This window comes from Muscardinus avellanarius (assembly GCF_963383645.1).
Source record: "Muscardinus avellanarius genome assembly, chromosome: 1".
Lineage (NCBI taxonomy): Eukaryota > Metazoa > Chordata > Mammalia > Rodentia > Gliridae > Muscardinus > Muscardinus avellanarius.
In genome coordinates, this window is record NC_137786.1 from 191,586,962 (window position 1) to 191,608,390 (window position 21,429).

General features: G+C 35.1%; 1 protein-coding gene across 8 annotated transcripts in view; it reads right to left on the reverse strand.

The window, feature by feature from the left end:
- The window catches only part of SOX6 (SRY-box transcription factor 6), a gene marked incomplete at both ends in the record, with an annotated part of 599,473 nt that overhangs the window by 350,538 nt on the left and 227,506 nt on the right, over nucleotides 1-21,429 (reverse strand). For all 8 annotated transcript variants that reach the window (XM_080715779.1, XM_080715784.1, XM_080715780.1 and 5 more), the window contains one exon: nucleotides 4,237-4,477. In XM_080715779.1, coding sequence (XP_080571905.1) covers nucleotides 4,237-4,477 — 241 coding nt within the window. Of the gene's footprint in view, nucleotides 1-4,236; nucleotides 4,478-21,429 lie in introns of those variants that run through there.

The following is a 21,429-nucleotide window of genomic DNA, read 5'->3' on the forward strand; positions in this document are numbered from 1 at the left end:
TAAACAGTTGTCTTTTGATAAAAAGCTCTGTCTCTTGCCCAAGACTATTGCTTGACCAGGAGTATGACTGTTCCCTTGTCACGTTTCCTTGGTCTCACCAACCTCACTTCTTAGTTCCTGCCCACATGTATGCTACTTAAACTATTTCTTCTCCCCTCTGTGTGGACTGTGCCTTCTTCAAAATCTCTTGGAACTCTGGGGACCTTTTAGACTCCCACTTCTCATCCAACTCTCACCTGCACTAATACCCAGGTGACACACAGTTTCAAAGCCAGCCTTGTGGGCTTAAGAGACCCTGTTTCCAAATAAAAATATAAAATAGGTCTGGAAGTGTAGTCTGGAGGTAGAAGGTAGAAGGGTTTCCAGGAACCCAGTACCACCAAAAAAAAAAAAAAAAACCACCACAAATCAAACCATGTTATTTCTCTATTTCAAAATCTTCCAATAGTTTCCTCTTATACTTGAAATTTGAAGTAAAGCTCATACACCTTGCCACAGCTTTCCAAATCCTTTATTAATCAGCTGCCTGCCTTCTAGATCTCATCACATACTGTGCTCTCTCTTCCTCTCTTTCTTTTCTGTCTCTGTCTCTGTCTCTCTCTTTCTCTCTCTCCAGCCACATTCTGATTTTTTCTTGTTCAAACACACCAATCAAAAGGCTTTTGTACTTACTATACACTGGGGCCCAGGTGTCCTCCCCCAAATCTTTACACAGTTGGCTTCCTCTTGTTATTCAAATTTTAGCTCAGATTTTAGCTCAAATTTTAGCTTACTCTTATAAAATACCTTCCCTTCCTGTTTAAAACAGTCATTGTAGATAACATTCTCTATTTTTTTTCATAGCACTTATCATTGTCTGAAATTGCTTCACTCTCTAAGACTTCCTTATTGCCTTACGTTCCATGAGAGTAGGAATCTTATCTCCACTGTTCACAATACAAAACTTAGTAGGTACTCTATAGAGCAACAAATGATGGCAATAACACCTCTTTAAATGATAACTCTAGAGCAAAGGAAATAGAGGGATCTAAATAACAGGCAAATCTCAACTCATTCACCTGATATAAGTAACTACATGTAATTTGCACACACACAAAATAAAAGTATATAATTTGCAGACAAGTTCACTAACCACGTATAAGCTCACCTGTCCTTACTCCACTTGAAACTTGAGCAGAAAATCACTGCACACATATTCAAGTCACTAAATATTGCCACAAAAATGTTCCTCTATGCTTTCAACATTAAAATATATATACTGTACATTTTTCATGAAAAAACTCATGTGTGCTTATTCCCAACTAATGAGCTAGTCGTAAAAAGAACAAAAATATGTTTCAGTGGATGGTGTTCATGTTCTCCTGCAAAAAAAGTATTGCTATACTAGTGCCAACTGAAAATAGCAGCGATTGCAACATAGATAAGGTGAGTGAATTCTTACATATACTAACTTTTCAATCATCAAATGGATACCACCATTTAATATATTATATTATATATAATATATTATATATATACCATATAATATATTATATATATATTATACATATGTGTGTGTGTGTGTGTGTGTGTGTGTGTGTGCGCGCGCGCGCGTGTATTTACAGGTCTTCCCAGGAACATAAAATTTGTTTTGTTGGTCACTTTTATTTTCAATAAAGAAAAACTGTTTGGTGATATGATACTTGGTGTGTAAGTCACTAGAGGTCTGATGTTACAGCTATTTTATATTATTGAATCTATCTAGTGAAAAGGGAGAAAAAAGGGGATTTCCAAATGCAGCTGCTATTTCCCATTTGTTAAATCCTTTTATTACACCATATAAGTACACAGCTGGGAAATACTATAGAGTAGGAGTTAAAATATTTTGGCTTTCAGGCATTCAGAATACACAATGGATACAATGGAAAGCAAAGCTTAATATCAAGAGAAAGTGAAAGTTTGAAACCATTTCTAGGAGTATTATTTCTTTTCATACTTACATATAAAATATTTATAACTTTAAACTATTTTGTACTATAATAAATTCCATTTAATGCAAATTAGTTAATATAAATTACTAATGCCTACTTTCAGAGAAAATTTAAGATCATAAAAGTTTGAGAATAACTCACCAAAGCACCTTAGCACTTGCCAAGAAACAAAAGTTTACCAAGAAAAATAAGTAAAATATCCTCTAAAGAAATAATTCAAACTGCATTATTCTGACTCTAACAATATTTTAGTTGTTATTTTTATTTGTGCATGACTGTAATAGGCATAAAAATAAAATAAATCTTGAACCTATCCCTTTTCCCCACCCACTTTCTTCTACACTAATCCAAGTCACTATCACCTTTCATCTAGATTTCTGAAATAGAAATTCTAATGGATCTTCCTTCTTTCACTTTTGCCTCCTTTCCATCCATTCACTGTACTGCAGTCAGAATTGAATGTTTGAAATATTTTTAAATCCTTCCAAAGCTTTTTATTTCCATTGCACTTAGATCAAATCTCACCTCTGTGACTTTATCTACAAAGTCCTGTTCAATATAGTCCCTGATTATTTCACCAACCACTGCAGCCACACTGCATCCTCATTCACTACACTCCAGCCACAAAAAAGAATCTTATATTTCCTTAAACTAAGTTATAGTTTTCTCACCTCAAATACTTCAAGGCTATTCCCTCTACTATTTTACTTTTCCTTATACTCTAACTAATGTCTGTCATCCTTAGCTAAGAGAGGGCATTCTTAATCTTCTGTTCTAAATTAGGTCTGCCACATTATGCTCTTGATAACGTTCAGTTCTTTTTCTTCTTAGCACATATCACAGTTGTAATTATATATTTATTTTTATGTATTTTCATCTAAATCCTATCCCCTATTCTAGACTCTCAACTCCAAAAAGGCGTAAATCATGTATATTGTTGTTTTTTCATGACATTATAGCCAGCACCATCTAGTAGAATGCTTGACACATGGAAGGTACTCAATAAATATTTGTTGAAATAAAAATCAAATATAGCTCCATTATTTTGCCAGTGAGTAACTGGAGTGACTGGATATCTATCTCACCCATGCTGCTTGGATATGTAAAATGAAAAAAACTTAAGTTTAATCAGAAAATCAGACTTTAGTCTTGCCTTATTATACCTTCTTCCTTCTCTCTACTCAAGGAAAATAAATCATCCAGTGGATCTAATTGTACAATGTTGATTGCCTTCAAAACTAAAATTAGTCAAGAAATGTTTCATTTATCTTCCAATCCCGTACTTCTCACCTACTTCTCCAGAGTACAGTCTGTGTCTGCAAAATCATCTGAAAAAAAAGTCTGCCTCTATAATCTTTGCTATTGAATTAAGTCTCTAAGACACTAAATAGAGAACAAAAATTTAAATAATATGGGTTCTTAGTATTAAAGGCACTTTATTACCTTATTTTTATTAAAGAATAAAAATTCCTTATTTCCCATTCAAAATATTTCTAAATAACTTTTGGTTAGTCAAAAGTTAAATTCAAAACAGTTTAACACTTAAAACTTCTAATAAAATATAATAAGGCTTTTGTTTCTTATAGATACTAAAAATTGAATCTCTTTGTTTTATATTGGATAATTAATTACACATACCATGGTTTCTGTTTTGATGGTTAATATGGGAAAGCTAGTATATTGTGTGCATTTGATGTGTTGCTTCTACTTTTAGAGGAAACTCTTGCAGTCTGATTAAATGATACTCAGGAGCTTTGAATGCTCTTTTGAAATTAATATGCAGGCACATAAATGAGAAAAGCTTTATTATAAATCATGAATAACCATTAAAAATTACAAATACCTACATTTCCTTATTGCAGACATAGCCATCATATGACCTCATTCACACAGACATATTTACCTATTTCAACTTTTACACAACCACATTTTATTTGATCATTCCTATTTTGTGAGATTACCAAATGTATTACCTTAAATTCAAGGATTCAGACAATAAAATAATAAACCCCATCCATCCCTATAAAAAAAACCAAGAATCGTTTGGCAAATTGAGCTAATAATTAGATATAAATTAAATCACAAATGATTTTCCAAGTTTTCCCAAGTTTTGCAAGTATAATAGTTACTATACATCTGGTGGTTGTATCATGACTTGAACCCAAATAACTCTAAAATTATTCTGAAGTCCTCTAAAATACCTGTCTATAATGAGTACATACTAAGTGACATACTTAGTAGTAGTAACCAGACTTTAAAAGCTCACCATTCTTTGCTGAGATGACAGAACGCTGTCCCAGTCAGCATCTTGTTGAATGGTATTGACAAGTGTTGGTAGCTCCTCAGAGTGAGGTTTGTTGTGCATTATGGGGTGCAGAGGCAGATGGGAGGCCACATGTTGATCACTGCCCTCTTCCTTCTCCCTTGAGGTCAAATCCTGGGTCATCGCTTCCTCTCCATCAGCTGCACAGGCAAATGGAGAGGTGGCTTGCTTGGAAGACATTCTTCTGCAGAAAAAGAAAAATACTGAATTCAAAGGGCTGTCAACAGCAAAAGAATAAGCTGTCAATTGCATTTTACTAACTCAGAGAGGGAAAAAAAAAGGTCTTAACTAAGGTCTACTCTAAACCACTAATAAAGAACTCTTGGCGTATAGTCCACTTTCATTCTTTGCTTTTAACTCAGCAAATCTCTTCCCAGTAATTGCTGCATATTTTTTCTCTAATCCACAACTGAAATTTTTATAGAATAAGTTTCTGTGATTTAGAGTATATGTATGTGTATATATTTCCTCCCAGTTTTTCCAACTAGATTATAAGCCTCTTGCAAGTAATTAGGTTGATGATTAGCAATGAAAATAATGAGTGAATGAGCTGGCAAATGAATCAGTTTGCAAGATAATTTGAGAGCAAAAATATCCAAATTTCTCCTACATAAAGAAGGAACAAAAGACATCTCTTTAGAAAAATATAATAACTAAATAATCCATGATGAAAGTCCTAAGCAAATCTGATCCACACAGCTTAGCTTATACTTTGCATTATGAGTGCTAGGCCTCACACTACTTAGGGCCAATCTAAAGTTTTTCTAAAGATCTTTAAGATGCTTTTAACTATTGCAATTTAGCTTTTAAGTGACTTATTGATTGAGTGGTTCATAATGTTAGATTAGTCTCAAGGCAATTTGTAATATTTGAGTATCTGAAATAATTATATATCTTTTATGTTAGAAAATACATGTAAAATTTAAGGAATTTACTATGAAATAGTAAAACACCTACTATAAAAAATATACTTTTTTTGGTGGTACTGGGGTTCCTTGAAACCCTTCTACCTCCGGGCTACACTCCCAGACCTATTTTTATATTTTTTTTATTTGGAAACAGGGTCTCAAGCCAGCGCAGCTGGCTTCAAACTTGTGCGATCCTCCTGTCTCCACCTCCCAAGCGCTGGGATTACAAGTGTGCACCACCATGCCCGGCACCTATGAAAAATATTTTTAATCTCCAAAATCAATATTGAACATTCATTTATGTATCCACAAATAAAAATTGACTTTATTCAGCATGACAAGGTTTCATTCTGTGTTTTCATATGTAATCAAAAGCTATGATCAATCAAATAGAATTTTAAGAGTTTTAAAATATAACTTTATCAAAATGAATTTCTTTGCAAAATAGTTAGTAATAAAATCACTAAAAGTTTATAACTTGACAGAAAAAATAATTTTTCTAGAACTTTAGGTTGTTTTTAGTTTATTGTATCTCTAGCTCTAAAATTGCTGTGTAATGAAAGGAATAAAATCTCCACCTTAATTACTCTTTAACATTAATTGATTTCATACCATTTTTTAAAAATGCACAAATCAGTTAACATAGGAAACCACATGAGCATTTTTCAAATTAGCAAATCATTAACTTGCTAGTACTGTTTCTACAGACAAATAAATACTGATTAAAGGGTCTAGAAATCTGAGATTAACAGTTAAATTTACAAATCTGTCACATGCTTTCATGAATATTGCAGTGAAGGAAATATCAAGTGCAAAGAAAAATAATTAAGTTAATTCCAATTTAAACAGTAGTTTTTATGTAGCAGCCCATGTTTCACATAGGATTTAACAGCTAATGCTAAATTTCTCACAATTAATGAGGGGGCTCAGATTTAGTATCCTACAGTGAAAAAAAATTAATATAAGATCAGCTAATCTAATTATGCACAGTTCTAAATAAAAGTATTACAGGCTTTTGAAGTGCTTTGAAACATATTAAAATGCTGATACCTACTTATAATAATCATTCTACAAATAATAAAATATTCATCTATTAGACTTGATACTAGAAAATCAAATGGGGAAAAGAGTGCAGAAGGATGCCTATATTTTCTTTGAAGGGAAAGATGTTATGTATTTTAAAGAGTACTATATAAAAGAATGAAATTAATATATTATTCAGCAATTTCTATCATACCAACAAGTGTACAAATGAACACACACTTATGAAAAATGGTAACCAAAGAATTTTGTTGCATATACAAATTACTAAAGAGTTTATTTTATAGGTACCATAAATGCTATAGTAAAAGCAGGCCAATCTTAAGAATTCTGCACATTTATCAACAGCTTTCCACAAATATGAGGGTTTAATTTTTATTGTTTTTACACTTGCATTTATTTTATTTCTATTTTTTTGGTGCAATATAGTCTCACATCATAATGTGGAACAAGAGGGTTTTAATAGTTCAGATGGTAGTCACTGATAATATAACCATTCACATTAAAAGCAAAAGAATAAATTTACTGCTGTTTCTTAAAACAATTAAATATAACTAAAAGTCAAAATCCAAAACTCAAAGTAGTTTTAGCTCCCCCAACAAGCGGCCTCTTATTATAAAGTTAAGTAACTCCTTCTAATAGCAACATCTATGATTCTTGCTTTAGCATAAATGATGACAGAAAACCCAAAATGAAAATAGTCTATTATGAATAATCAAGTATAAACTGCACCAGTGAACAATAGTCCACAATCCTAATTAAACACAACCATGCAGCTGTAAAAATAGCCTAAATTTGTCCAAAGTTATGAGTTGAGTTTAAAGGCTGGTTTGTTAGAATGTTTTCTTAAGGAAGGCTGGGTCCTCAGTCTTAATCAGCCAATAAATTATTTCCTGCAATTACATTAAATAGAAAATTATCTTCAAATGGGGAGTGTTAATTGAAAATCAAAATTCAGGGGGAAGTTTAGAAATTACACGCTGAATACAATTAGTGAGGAAAGGCTTCACCTCTACTTCATCAACAGTCTTCTGGTGATTCCTCCAGTGACCATTCAGGAAAGCTACCTATTTATAGCATCACATCATTTGTCTTTAATTTGCACCTACAAATACAAATGTGTATCAAGGTTGCAAATAAAAGATAGGCTGCCAAGAAAAGTAATATTGAAACTGACTGTTCATCCTCAGTTCACACCATCGTTGGGGAAAGAGAAGGGGGAGTAAGGACAAGAATGGTTAAGAAGCAAGGAAGGCATGCTTAACTTTGAATTCCCTTCCCTTTTCCAAGGAATTAACATGTTTGGTTCCAAGAATATCTTTCTATATATTACCCAATTTCTTGTGTTTATGGTAGTCCTTAAATATATTTTTTTTAGAGAAAAAGATGATTTTGTTCTTTTGGCAAGGTATTTCCTTGAGCATTTATTTTGGATAAAAGTACTGGGCTGCTTTCAGGTTATTTTTTATTGTTGCCTCTAATGATGTAGTTTTGTCTTGTTCAAGGGGGTAGTTTGGTTTTAGAAAAATTTTAAAGTAAAATGTGCACAAATGAATGCACAGTTATTAAATAAATGTTAGATTTGCTAATTATTAGATTTGATTTACTGATTTTGTACACAATTATTTATTACATAACCCTTCAATTTACTGATTACATCCTAATTTATTTCCTTTATTTGGCTTTCCTTTTTAAGACATTTTACTAGACCAATTAAAATGTATTCTAGAAACTGCAGACACTGACTTTTGGTAATACCTTTACTATAACCACTGTATCATCACGACTATTCTTTAGAAATTCGCAAATCAAATATGACTTGTTAATTAATATTTTAAACATGTGTAATGCTTATATTTATTTTAAATGCTTTTGTCAATTTTCCATTACAAAAATTTTTACCCCTCCAATGTATTTGAATAGCACCTAACCCTAGTTTCTGCCATATACAACTAATAAGCAAAAGAAAATAAAAATCCTCATGAAAATGGTCAATTTCTATGTGACTTTACTTTGTTTTATTTTTGCACTATTATAACTTAAAAATCATTCAAATGAATTGTTTTTTTAATTTGTATTAAAAAAATCTTCCTAGTTATACCCCCTGAAAACAGGGGTTTATAATGGAAGTGCTGACACAACCCTAACTAAAGCAGCGCAAATGTTGCCGCTATAATACACAAAATCAAGTTCTATTATTCTAAACTATCCTCGCTCATGGGATTTTTCTTTACTGTGCTCCCAGCCAAACTGCTGAAGCATGAAAAATTTAAATGCAATCAAATGCGCCCAATTCTACTTTACTAGAACAAGTGTCTACAGTGGTACAATCTTAAAAGGAGATGCAACAGATTTGTTTGGTGTTTTTTTTAACTGTTTATTTATAATACAGTGCATTGGAGATAAAATAAAAGAGGAAATTACACTCACATGGTACCAGTGTATTGACTACACAGAGTACATTATAATCAGAGAGAAAAACTACATTGTCAACTTATCACATTGGTTAAACAAGATGGTTTTCTGGGGCATGGTTATTATCAAGTAAAACCTCCAAGGAGGATTAAATATCTTTGGGACATATAAAACTAAATCCCCATCATATGTTCCCTGAGTTTGAAATGTCTCTGTCCAAGAGATCAAGTGAATTCTCAAGATACCAGGCCATTGGGGAGTACTTTTGGGTTTAGGACATTGGGGAATGGGATTGCTAGAGATAAGACCTCCAGTAATTGATAATGTTCTCTAGGATGTCAGTAGGAATGCCTCTGAAAAGGTGATAATTATTCTACTCCAGTCTCCCAGTATAAAATACAATGTATAGAGCCGGGCGTGGAGGCGCACGCTTGTAATCCCCGTGCTTGGGAGGCAGAGACAGGAGGATCGCGCAGGTTCGAAGTCAGCCGCGTGTGCTGGCTTAGCAGACCCTGTTTCCAAATAAAAGAATGTAAAAATAGGTCTAGGAGTGTAGCCCGGAGGTAGAAGGGCTTCCAGGAACCCCAGTACCACCAAAAAAAAAAAAAAAGAAAGAAAGAAAGAAAGAAAATATAATGTATAGGCCATTGCAAACCACTTCAATAAGTTTACTTGCTTTCCTTAATCAAGAAATCAAAATTAATTGTTCCAAAGCGTTTTATAAATAGTGAGAATGTTAGATATCTATACATTAAGTTCTCTATTTAAGAACACTATATTATCTAGAAACTTTCTGATTTTATGTCATTTTTTAAAAAAGATTCATATATATAGCCGGGCGTGGTGGCGCACGCTTGTAATCCCCGTGCTTAGGAGGCTGAGACAGGAGGAGCGCACAGGTTCAAAGCCAGCCTCAGCTAATTAGTGAAGCTCTCAGCAACTTAGTGAGACCCTGTTTCCAAGTCAAATATAAAAAAAAAAAAAAATAGGTCTGGGAGTATAGCCCAGAGGTAGAAAGCCTCTGGGTTCCACCCCAAGTACCACCAAAAAAAAATAAATAAATAAGATAAAAAATAAAAAGATTCATATTGTATAAAATTTGGAATGATTTTTAAGCAACTTTAAGCTTTTTCATGAGGCCCTGTTACCCAAAATTATGTTTTGTATATTACTTAGAAAGAACCCATCTCTCAAAACTATCATTTGGGACAGTCCAATAGAGCCATTGAATTCATTGAAACAGTTTATTTAACTTTATTCATAAAAACATTTGTGTTACTTTTATGAGTATTATCAAACAACATTCACTTTTTAGATATGTTACATTTAGTCAAAGAAATCCTGTTCTTAACATAAAGCAACATTTTTAACACTTGGTTTACTTACATAAAAATTAAAAGTTCAGGCCAACATTCACATTTATTTTTGCTGCCCAGACCCAGGCTTCCAAGGTAGACTTATTTCAGTCAGATAATTCACTGTTAATTTAATGCTGTACTTGATTTAATTCTGAGAAATAAACAACTAATTTTCCAAAATATAACACAGTGCCTCTCATTTTAAGGAGCATGAGTAACAGATATGTTCAGCTGCCAAAATGCACAATACCCAGGAACCCTTACAAGAATGCCAGTCCACCCAGCACAGGGCAAAGAATTATTTTAAAATCCTCTTCCTGTAGTTCAAATTCCCACATTTAGGTATCTTGAGAGAGAGTTACAAGGAGAACCCCAATTCTAAACATTATAAAATGAAGGCATTCCTTTTAAAACTTTCTTGCTTTACTCTGGTAAAGCCAAAGGGCAGTTATTGATCTCTGTATTGTATTTTATACAGAACTACCACATCTCTTCTCTGTTCTACCTCCAGATGTCCCTGGGGTTTTGCCAGATGTTTCTTTCTCTTTCACCTGTTTAATAAGTAATTGAGAAAATTCTAGGGAAAAGAAAGCAATTGTATTCAGTCTTCTAGAGTTTAGAGCAGCTCTTTTAGAGTATATGTAGTAGGAAACAAAGACTATACCTGTTAGAAGAAAACCCACTGATTTAAGTTAGCTGTCAAATCAACTGAGATGGGCAAATAAAATACACTTGAATCTCTTTGAAGTATGTCTAAGAAGAGGCTGTAAATTATTTCATTTTGACTCTCCTATGGCTTCCAATTTTTCACACCAAACCACCAAACTTGTCTCCAAAAGTGCTCTGAAGTTCTTACAAAACAAGGACTACCTGGAACAGATTCTTCTCAAGTCATCAAAGTTTGTGTTTCTGGAGTTTATATTTAGCTGACAATATTGCTGTCACTTTATATAGCTTAAGACTGTTCTTTGGACTAGAGCTCATATGTCTTGGAATGCTTTGACTCATGAATTGTTTCTCCTGATAATGTTACATCACGTAACCATCTCTGTCTAATTGGTTAGCATCCCCTGGAAGAGTCAGGCAACCACCCTTTCCACTGGCCTGCTGACTGACTGCCTATGGAAAACCTATAATTATTACATTTGTCCCTGAGTATCCAGTTTCTTCCTGGGATCAAAACAACTTGACTCCATATAACCTCTATACTTTTTGCTTGACAGAAATAATGTTGAGTTTTCTCACAGTTTATCTACCAATACCTTTTGGAGATTTTTTTTCCCTTTGGAAAGCCTAGACCAGAATATAAAAATCAGTGGCTTACAATAAGAGTAAAACCGAACAGTGGCTACTATAAATATAGACTAACTTAGAGAATTTTAATCAGCTCAATTACTTTGCAGATCAACTGAAAGACCTGTATGTGGCTTGAGTAAAAAGAAAGTATTTAAAATAATAGTATAATGAATTTACTTGTATAGGTTCACTTTGAATCTCTTTATGTTAAATGAGAACCATAATTTTCAAAGTGAACAGTAAGCATGTCTTTGTCAGCCAGAAATCGATCTACTCATATGGAAGTCTAATTATAGAATATCTTCCCTAATTATTAATAAAAATCATAAACCAGAACAGTAAGTTCTCAGAGAAAAATAATAGGAAGTTGTCAACATATACTTTCTATTACTACCTATATTTAGACTCTGTTTAATGTTGCCAGAAAAAAAGAGAAAAATTAAAATTGATACTATAGAGATTGTTTCAAAACTGTAAGTTCACACATGGTAAAGCTGTACAAAATTATGTAAAAAAAGATCATCTCTGAGGTTCTTCTTCAGCCAAATAAAGCTATCTACATTCCACTTCTTTCATGTAATTAAATAAGGGGTAAATTTCAGGTTCCTCTCAGCGAAGGACCAGAATTGGGAGAGAAGGAGGAGGGAGAGAGGAGAGGATGGTGAGGGGAAAGAGGAGAGGAAAGGAAAAGGGGAGGAAGGAAACAACCATGGCTTTACAGTTCATTTTCAGTTTGTCTACTTAATGAAAACCTCATTGTACAGCCCTGAAAACCATTTCCAGCAGGCAAAGTATTTCTGATTCAGCAGAGGTTACACAAGCATCAAAGCAGTTAAATATAGGTGCCAAGCCGCATTGCCAGGAGCTCTTAGTACTGTGAGTTAGTGTTACCTGACAGCTTAGTGAATATAAAATTACTTGTTTCTCCAATTGAAGACAATCAAATTGTCACCTTCCATTGTAATAATGCACAACTAGTGATCAGCAAAGTGCAAACATAATTACCATGAAGAAAACAAAAAATCAAATCTAAATCTCTCCGCAGAGTAAGCACATCTATCTGGCTTTCCCAAAAAAGAAGTGCATTTTAATAGTGAGTGCTATGATGCAATGTTTATGTTATTTTACAATAGATTTATTAGTCTTGCAACAAGTAAAAATGAAAAACAAGAAAAGCCAATTCATGAAAAATGAATACAAATATCAATAAGAGCACTACAACTTTCCAGACACAGTACAAAGGACTACAAATTATATTACTGTCACTTGGACCCATAATGCTAAGTGTATATCAGCAGTTACTATCATAAAGACCTTGCTTCCAGAGATTGTTTTCCAGTCTAGAAACCTTTTAAGATTGAAAATAACAGATGCTGCCAAACCTCAGAAGGTTTTGTCTTAATTAATTTTTCCTTAAAAGAAAAAAGCTATTGTTTATTTTTGTTTTCTATACTGGCCTGTATTCACCTAAAAAACTTGACTTACTACCTCTACTTAAATTTAGAAAAATAACCAAGGATAGGACACATATTCTCAACTATTTTGATACATCCAGCATCTGGAATTCTTGTAAAAACTTTCTGACCAACTTGGCTTATGATCAGTTATCTCAGTAACCCAAAGCTGAGTTAATACTGAAGCAATGAAAATTCAACAAAGTTATGCCAGACTTTCCTTCCATTTTCTCAGATTCCTGGGACCAAACAGAAAAAATATCATCAATATCATGATGCCTGAAACAAACTGCATTTTAACTGCTTTCTTAGGAGAGTAATTTGTTTTGCATCTAATTCATAATTAAAGACACATTTATATCATTCCTTTCAATATTATATCCAAAAATCCGTTCTGATTCTCAAAATACTCCCCACTTAGAGATTTTTCCTTTCATCAATAATTAATATCATCTTTCGTGTGTGTGTGTGTGTGTGTGTGTGTGTGTGTGTGTGTGTGTGTGTGTTTTACTGAGAATTGAACTCAGGGACTTTCTACCTCCAAGCTATATCCCCAAACCTAATTTTTTATTTTTTATTTTGAAACAGGGTCTCACTAAGTTGTAGAGCGCCTCACTAAGTAGCTGAAGCTGGTTACAAATCTGCAGTCCTTCTATCTTAGCCTCCCAAGTACTGGAATTGCAAGCATGCATCACCATACCCAACTGCCATCTTTCTTTTCTCTTCTTTTTTTTTTTTTTTTTTTTTTTTTTTTTTTTTTTTTTTTTTTTTTTTACTAGGGGCACTCTACTCCCATGCTATACCACCAGACTAATTTTCATATTTTGGAACAGGGTCTCACTAGGTTGGTGAAAGTCATGCTAAATTGCTCCAACCTGAGATCCTCCTGTCTCAGCCTCCCAAATACTGAGATTTCTGGCATGTGCCAATGCACTAAGCAAATAATGTTCTTCATATGAGAAAGGCATATCATATAGTTAATGCCTAATAATCCACTCTTACTTAATAGCTCTGTTCTAAAAAATATATATCAGTTATGATTATCTAATGCCCAAATGAACTAATTTAGAAGGGGAGAAAGCACTGCACCAAAGAAATAGAATGAATTAGGTTCTGTCAACAGTATATATAGGGTTTTTGAGCTTGAGCCTCAGAATACAAATTCAGACACTGACAATCTGATATTTCATTCCTCAAAATGTTTGCTTTCATTCTATATAAATCTGAAGTGGACATTCAGTCGTGCACTGCATTCCTCTTTCTCTAATCTTCCACTTTATTAGGGAAAAAAATGAACTTGGATGAAAAAAAAATGAATCTTTTTTATCCAAGAAAAAAAAGATGAACACAATGTATAGACTTGGTAGCTAAATCAAAAGCAGAGAAGACTTCCAGGAAGATGACGACCGAGAAAAGCGGGGCTTAAGAGCCCCGCTAACAACAAATCTCCATTACCACAAAATCAGCGCCTTTCATAGCCAGAAAACACCATCACCAGTGAAACAAAAAATCACCAGGCTCCAGAGAGAAAGTGGACTGAGAACAGAGCCACAGGAGATAACCGGCCTCATGCTGGAGGACGCGGCAGATGCGGCAGCAGCGCCATAATGCCGGAGGCACCGGTGAATTCACGGGACGGCTACAGCAAGCCGAGGTGAGCCACTGCGGAACAGCCAGGCGGGATTTCTCCGAGCAGAGAGCATCTAAAGCTCCCAGTGGCTGAGCTCAGCACACGCTGCAGGGATTCAGAGTGGAAATCAAAACCAAGAAGAAAAACACCAGCCTCATGGCCGAGGGCGTGGCAGCGGCACCATATTGCCACCGGCGGCAGCAGCAGAGAATTCACCGAATCCAGTACAGCTACATCTGCGTACTCAAGAACAGTGAGTCAAATTGCGGGCCACAGAGGAGAAATCCCAGTACTGTACTCCCTGGGACTTGACCCAGTGGGGAAGGGGCGGTGGCAGAGATATCACACCATAGGAGAACTCCCAACCTGGCACCCCCCACAGTCTAAAGCAGCCTCTATCGACTCTCTGGGTAGGAGACTCTGTGATACAACCCAGTAAAGGAGTAGTGGGGTCTGAGATACTACTTAACAGAACACCTTAAGTGAAGTCATAGTGACCCAAGAGAAGAACTCAGAGAAGGCACAAACTTCCGAAATCATGGGAAAGAGGAATAACAATGGAGCAATGAATGCCCACAACCCCACAACATCAGAACCCGATAAAACAGAAAATCAGAGATTTCTAGAAGATCAAATCAGGAAAATAACTGTAGAAATAATAGAGGTGCTTTGAAAAGAACTCAGAGAGAGCCAAAAAGAGATAAAGGATGCAATTAATAAAGTAAAGGCCTCAATTCAAAGCACAAACAACCGATTAGAACACATGGAGAACAGAATCTCGCTCTTAGAAGATGATCATTCCAAAAATGAACGCATAGTTTCTAATCTAGGAAAAATATCCAACAGCAGGAATCTGATATTGAAGAAATATGGGCCCATTTTAAGAGAGCTAACCTAAGAATAATTGGAATAGAGGAGGGAAAAGAAAGTGAAACCAAAGGGATCAACAATCTCTTCAAGGAAGCAATAGCAGAAAATTTTCCAAACATAGAGCAAGAGGTCGATACACAGGTCCAGGAAACGTATAGAACTCCCTTTAGACAGGATCAGAGAAGAGGATCCCCACGCCACATAATTGTCAAAATGATCAATGTGGAAGCCAAGCAGAGAATCTTAAAGGCAACAAAAACAAAGGGCCAAGGGACATTCAGAGGCAAACCAATTAGAATCACTCCAGACTTCCCAAACCAAGTCATGAAAGCCAGAAGGGCTTGGAGTAACATATTCCAAACTCTGAAAGAAAACAACTTCCAGCCAAAAACTTCCTACCCAGCAAAACTTTCTATCAAATTAGATGGAGAAATAAGAAGCTTCCATGACAAACAGAAACTGAAGGAATTTATGTCTTCAAAACCAGCGCTAGAGAAAATACTCAAAGAGATTAACTACAAAGAAGAAATAGGTAACACACACAAGAACCAGAGAAACAAGAGTTTCCATCCAACAGACAACTAAGATTGGTTATCTGTGGAGATTCATTATTTATGTTAGTCTTTTGCCTATCTCTAAATTGTATTGTTTGCTTTTATTGTTGCTAATTTTTAGGATTTCTAGTTGGAATATTAATATACCTTCAGATATAGCATTTGGAAATATTTTATCCCATTCTATCAGTAACTTTTAATTCTGTTTACATTGTCTTTGGATTACAATATTTTTTTTAATTTTTAGGGAGTTTGTTTACCCTTCTGTTGCCTGTGCCATTGAAATCATATCCAAGAAATCACTGCCAATTTCAATGTTGTTAGGTTTAATGACCCAGATTTTCTTCTAAAAGTTTATAGTCTTAAGATTTATATTTAGGTCCTTTATCTATTTTGACTTAATATTTGTATATGGTGTTATGTAAGGGTCCAATTTTATTTTTTTTCATGTAATTATTATTTTTCAACAATATTTAGTTAAAAGATTATTATTTCCTCCACCAAATGTTCGTGGAAACCTTGTCAAAAATAATTTGACAATATATGGAAGAATTTATCTCTAGGCTTGTATATAACTCCAATGGTTTATATATCTGCCTTTATAACAGTACTATACTGTTTCAATTATTGTAGCTTTATATGGTTTGAAATCAGAAAATATACATCTTCTAGCTTTGTTCTTTTTCAAGATCATTTTGGGTATCTAGAGTCCATATTCCACATTAGGATAGATTTTTTTCTGAAAAATAAGTAAACAAATGTATGATAGTTTCACCTAAAAAAAAAGAAAAAATATTCTCTAGTAAGAAAGAAAGCAAAAAGAAATATTGAAATGTTATCTTTAAGTCATCAAAAGCTTGGTATCAGACAAATGAAACTGTTATGTGAGATAATCATTTTTAATTTTGGATAAATTGCTATAATACTAGATGTCAACCACTAAGCCAAGCATAGGAAGGAGGGATGGGAAGGGAATGGGGTGGGGATAGGGTGGGGGCTGACTGGGCGATGTGTGCATGTATGTCTACAAAAGTTTGTATCCCACTATGATGTATGAATACAGTGCACCAATAAAAATAAATAAATAAATAAATAAATAAATAAATAAATTTAAATAAAATAAAATAAAGCTTCTATATCTCTATACAGTTTGATACAGTTTTCTGGGAGTGTCTACACTTTTCACATGGCCAGGGACATTAAATTCATATTTTATTTTAAATGAAGGAAGGGGGAGGTGAAAAGGTGGGGGGAGCCTACCAAGAGCTGTGTGTATGTATGCCACTGACAACATAATTTACATTATGATGTGAGACTATAACGAACCAATAAAAGCATTTTTTTGTGTGATACTGGAGATGGAACCCAGGGGCATTCTACCTCCAAGCTACATCCCCCAGTCCTACTTTTTAATATTTATTTTTTTAATTTATTTATTTTTATTGGTACACTGTATTCATACATTATAATGGGATAAAAAATAACTTTTGTAGACATATATGCACACATCGCCCAATTAGCCCCTACCCAATCCCCACCCCATTCCCTCCCCATCCCTCCTTCCCATGCTTGGCTTAGTGGTTGACATCTAGTATTATAGCAATTTATCCAAAATTAACAATGATAATCTCACATAACAGTTTCATTTGTCTGATACCAAGCTTTTGGTGACTTAAAGATAACATTTCAATATTTCTTTTTGCTTTCTTTCTTACCAGAGAATATTTTTTCTTTTTTTTTAGGTGAAACTATCATACATTTGTTTACTTATTTTTCAGAAAAAAATCTATCCTAATGTGGAATATGGACTCTAGATACCCAAAATGATCTTGAAAAAGAACAAAGCTAGAAGATGTATATTTTCTGATTTCAAACCATATAAAGCTACAATAATTGAAACAGTATAGTACTGTTATAAAGGCAGATATATAAACCATTGGAGTTATATACAAGCCTAGAGATAAATTCTTCCATATATTGTCAAATTATTTTTGACAAGGTTTCCACGAACATTTGGTGGAGGAAATAATAATCTTTTAACTAAATATTGTTGAAAAATAATAATTACATGAAAAAAAATAAAATTGGACCCTTACATAACACCATATACAAATATTAAGTCAAAATAGATAAAGGACCTAAATATAAATCTTAAGACTATAAACTTTTAGAAGAAAATCTGGGTCATTAAACCTAACAACATTGAAATTGGCAGTGATTTCTTGGATATGATTTCAATGGCACAGGCAACAGAAGGGTAAACAAACTCCCTAAAAATTAAAAAAAATATTGTAATCCAAAGACAATGTAAACAGAATTAAAAGTTACTGATAGAATGGGATAAAATATTTCCAAATGCTATATCTGAAGGTATATTAATATTCCAACTAGAAATCCTAAAAATTAGCAACAATAAAAGCAAACAATACAATTTAGAGATAGGCAAAAGACTAACATAAATAATGAATCTCCACAGATAACCAATCTTAGTTGTCTGTTGGATGGAAACTCTTGTTTCTCTGGTTCTTGTGTGTGTTACCTATTTCTTCTTTGTAGTTAATCTCTTTGAGTATTTTCTCTAGCGCTGGTTTTGAAGACATAAATTCCTTCAGTTTCTGTTTGTCATGGAAGCTTCTTATTTCTCCATCTAATTTGATAGAAAGTTTTGCTGGGTAGGAAGTTTTTGGCTGGAAGTTGTTTTCTTTCAGAGTTTGGAATATGTTACTCCAAGCCCTTCTGGCTTTCATGACTTGGTTTGGGAAGTCTGGAGTGATTCTAATTGGTTTGCCTCTGAATGTCCCTTGGCCCTTTGTTTTTGTTGCCTTTAAGATTCTCTGCTTGGCTTCCACATTGATCATTTTGACAATTATGTGGCGTGGGGATCCTCTTCTCTGATCCTGTCTAAAGGGAGTTCTATACGTTTCCTGGACCTGTGTATCGACCTCTTGCTCTATGTTTGGAAAATTTTCTGCTATTGCTTCCTTGAAGAGATTGTTGATCCCTTTGGTTTCACTTTCTTTTCCCTCCTCTATTCCAATTATTCTTAGGTTAGCTCTCTTAAAATGGGCCCATATTTCTTCAATATCAGATTCCTGCTGTTGGATATTTTTCCTAGATTAGAAACTATGCGTTCATTTTTGGAATGATCATCTTCTAAGAGCGAGATTCTGTTCTCCATGTGTTCTAATCGGTTGTTTGTGCTTTGAATTGAGGCCTTTACTTTATTAATTGCATCCTTTATCTCTTTTTGGCTCTCTCTGAGTTCTTTTCAAAGCACCTCTATTATTTCTACAGTTATTTTCCTGATTTGATCTTCTAGAAATCTCTGATTTTCTGTTTTATCGGGTTCTGATGTTGTGGGGTTGTGGGCATTCATTGCTCCATTGTTATTCCTCTTTCCCATGATTTCGGAAGTTTGTGCCTTCTCTGAGTTCTTCCCTTGGGTCACTATAACTTCACTTAAGGTGCTCTGGATCTTGGGTCTGTGGTATCTCAGTCCCCACTACTCCTTTACTAGGTTGTATTGCAGAGTCTCAGACCCAGGGTGTCAATCGAGGCTGCTTTAGACCATGGGTACCAGGTTGGGCGTTCTCCTATGGTGTGATATCTCTGCCACCACCACTCCCCCACTGGGTCAATTCCCTGGGAGTACTGTACTGGGATTTCTTCTCTAGGGGCCGCAATTTGACTCACCATTTTGAGGGCGCCGATGGAGCTGTAGTGGACTCGGTGTATTCGCTGCTGCTGCCGCCGGTGACAATATGGCGTCGCTGCCATGCCCTCGGCCGTGAAGTTGGCGTATTTCTTCTCTGGTTTTGCACTCCACTCTGAATCCCTGCAGGGTGTGCTGAATCAGCCACTGGGAGCTTTAGATGCTCCTTGCGCCAAAAAAATCTGCTGAATCCCGCCTGGCTGTCCCGCAGCGGCTCACATTGGCTTGCTGTCTGCCGCTCCTCTCTGGAGCCTGGTGGGCTGTTGAGTGCATTGGTCTGGAGCCGTCCGGTGAACTCGCCGCTGCCGCCAGCAGTAAGGCGCTGCTGCTGCGTCCTCAACCGTGAGGCCAGCGTATCTCCTCTGTGGCTCTAAGCTCCATTCTGAGCTCCCTCCTCTTTGGGGCCTGGTGCTGCAGGGAAAGATGGCGCCCGCTGCTCCACGCCGCGGCTCCAGCCACAGCACTGCGATCTGGTTTCTTTCTGATGTCTCATTTTTCCAGCCCTCTTTTTCTCTGTCCCTTGTAATTACATTTTTTGTTTCTCTGCTGATGGTGTTTTCTGACTATGAAAGGCGCTGATTTTGTAGTCATAGAGATTGGTTGTTAGCAGGGCTCATAAGCCCCGCTTTTCTCCATCGCCATCTTCCCGGAAGTCTCTAATCTTTATTTTTAAACAAGGTCTTACTGAATTGCAAAGGGCCTCACTAAGTAGCTGATGCTGGCCTCGAACCATGAGCCTCCTGTCTCAGCCTCCCAAATGGTGGGATTATAAGCATGCACCACCATGCCCAGTTTCATTAAAGGCATATTAAAAATAAAAATGAATTACATTTAAAAAGCAAAAATAAAATTCATCTAGGTTGTGAGAAACATTAAAAAGATAGATCAATTGGTGGGTGGATGGATGGATGGATGTTGAAGAGATTACTGGAAAAAACACAGTTTTCTCTAGATGCTTAGAACGTACCAATCACTGTGCTATACTACATGTATAATGTCATTTATTTTATTTTATTTGTTTTGGTGGTGGTGGTACTGGGGTTCCTGGAAGCCCTTCTACCTCCGGGCTATACTCCCAGACCTATTTTATACTTTTTATTTGGAAACAGGGTCTCTTAAGCCAACGCAGCTGGCTTCGAACCTGCTCCTCCTATCTCCGCCTCCCAAGCACAGGGATTTCAAGCATGTGCCACCACGCCCGGATAATCTCATTTATTCTCAAGGCCTCAGTGTGGAAATTCCTCAGAAAACTAGGAATTGATTCACCATATGATTCAGCTATACCACTCCTGGGTATCTTTCCAAAGGGACAGAAATCAGAGAACTATAGTAAAATATGCATATGTTCATAGAAGCACAATTCATAGTAGCCAAATTATGAAAACAACCTAGATGTCCATCAACAGATGAATGGATTACAAAACTATGGGATATCTACATAATGGAATTCTACTCAGCAATAAAGAACAAAATTATGTCATCTGCAGGAAAATGGCAGAACCTGGAGAACATTATGTTATGTGAAATTAGCCAATCACAGAAAGTGAAGGGTCATATGTTTTCTCTAACAGGAACTAGATAATTTTATTAGCCCTGTTTACTGATAAGGAAACCAAGGCACAAAACTGTTTCTTTAAAAAATAAAACTTGCCTAAGGTAAATACAGATGGCAGAATTTTAACTCTGGTGGTGGTCTATCTCCAAGGCAGATGCTATTAGAATTAAAGGTTTCTAAAATCTATATTAAATAATTATTTGATATTTTTAATTATCATCCTAATCATTATTAATTTAAATGCTTCTTGTGAATTTTATTCTGAATATTTCAGTTATATATTCTATAAACTAATTCCATTAGAGCCTAGTCAAAGAATTTGATATCTTTAATTCTTCATTTC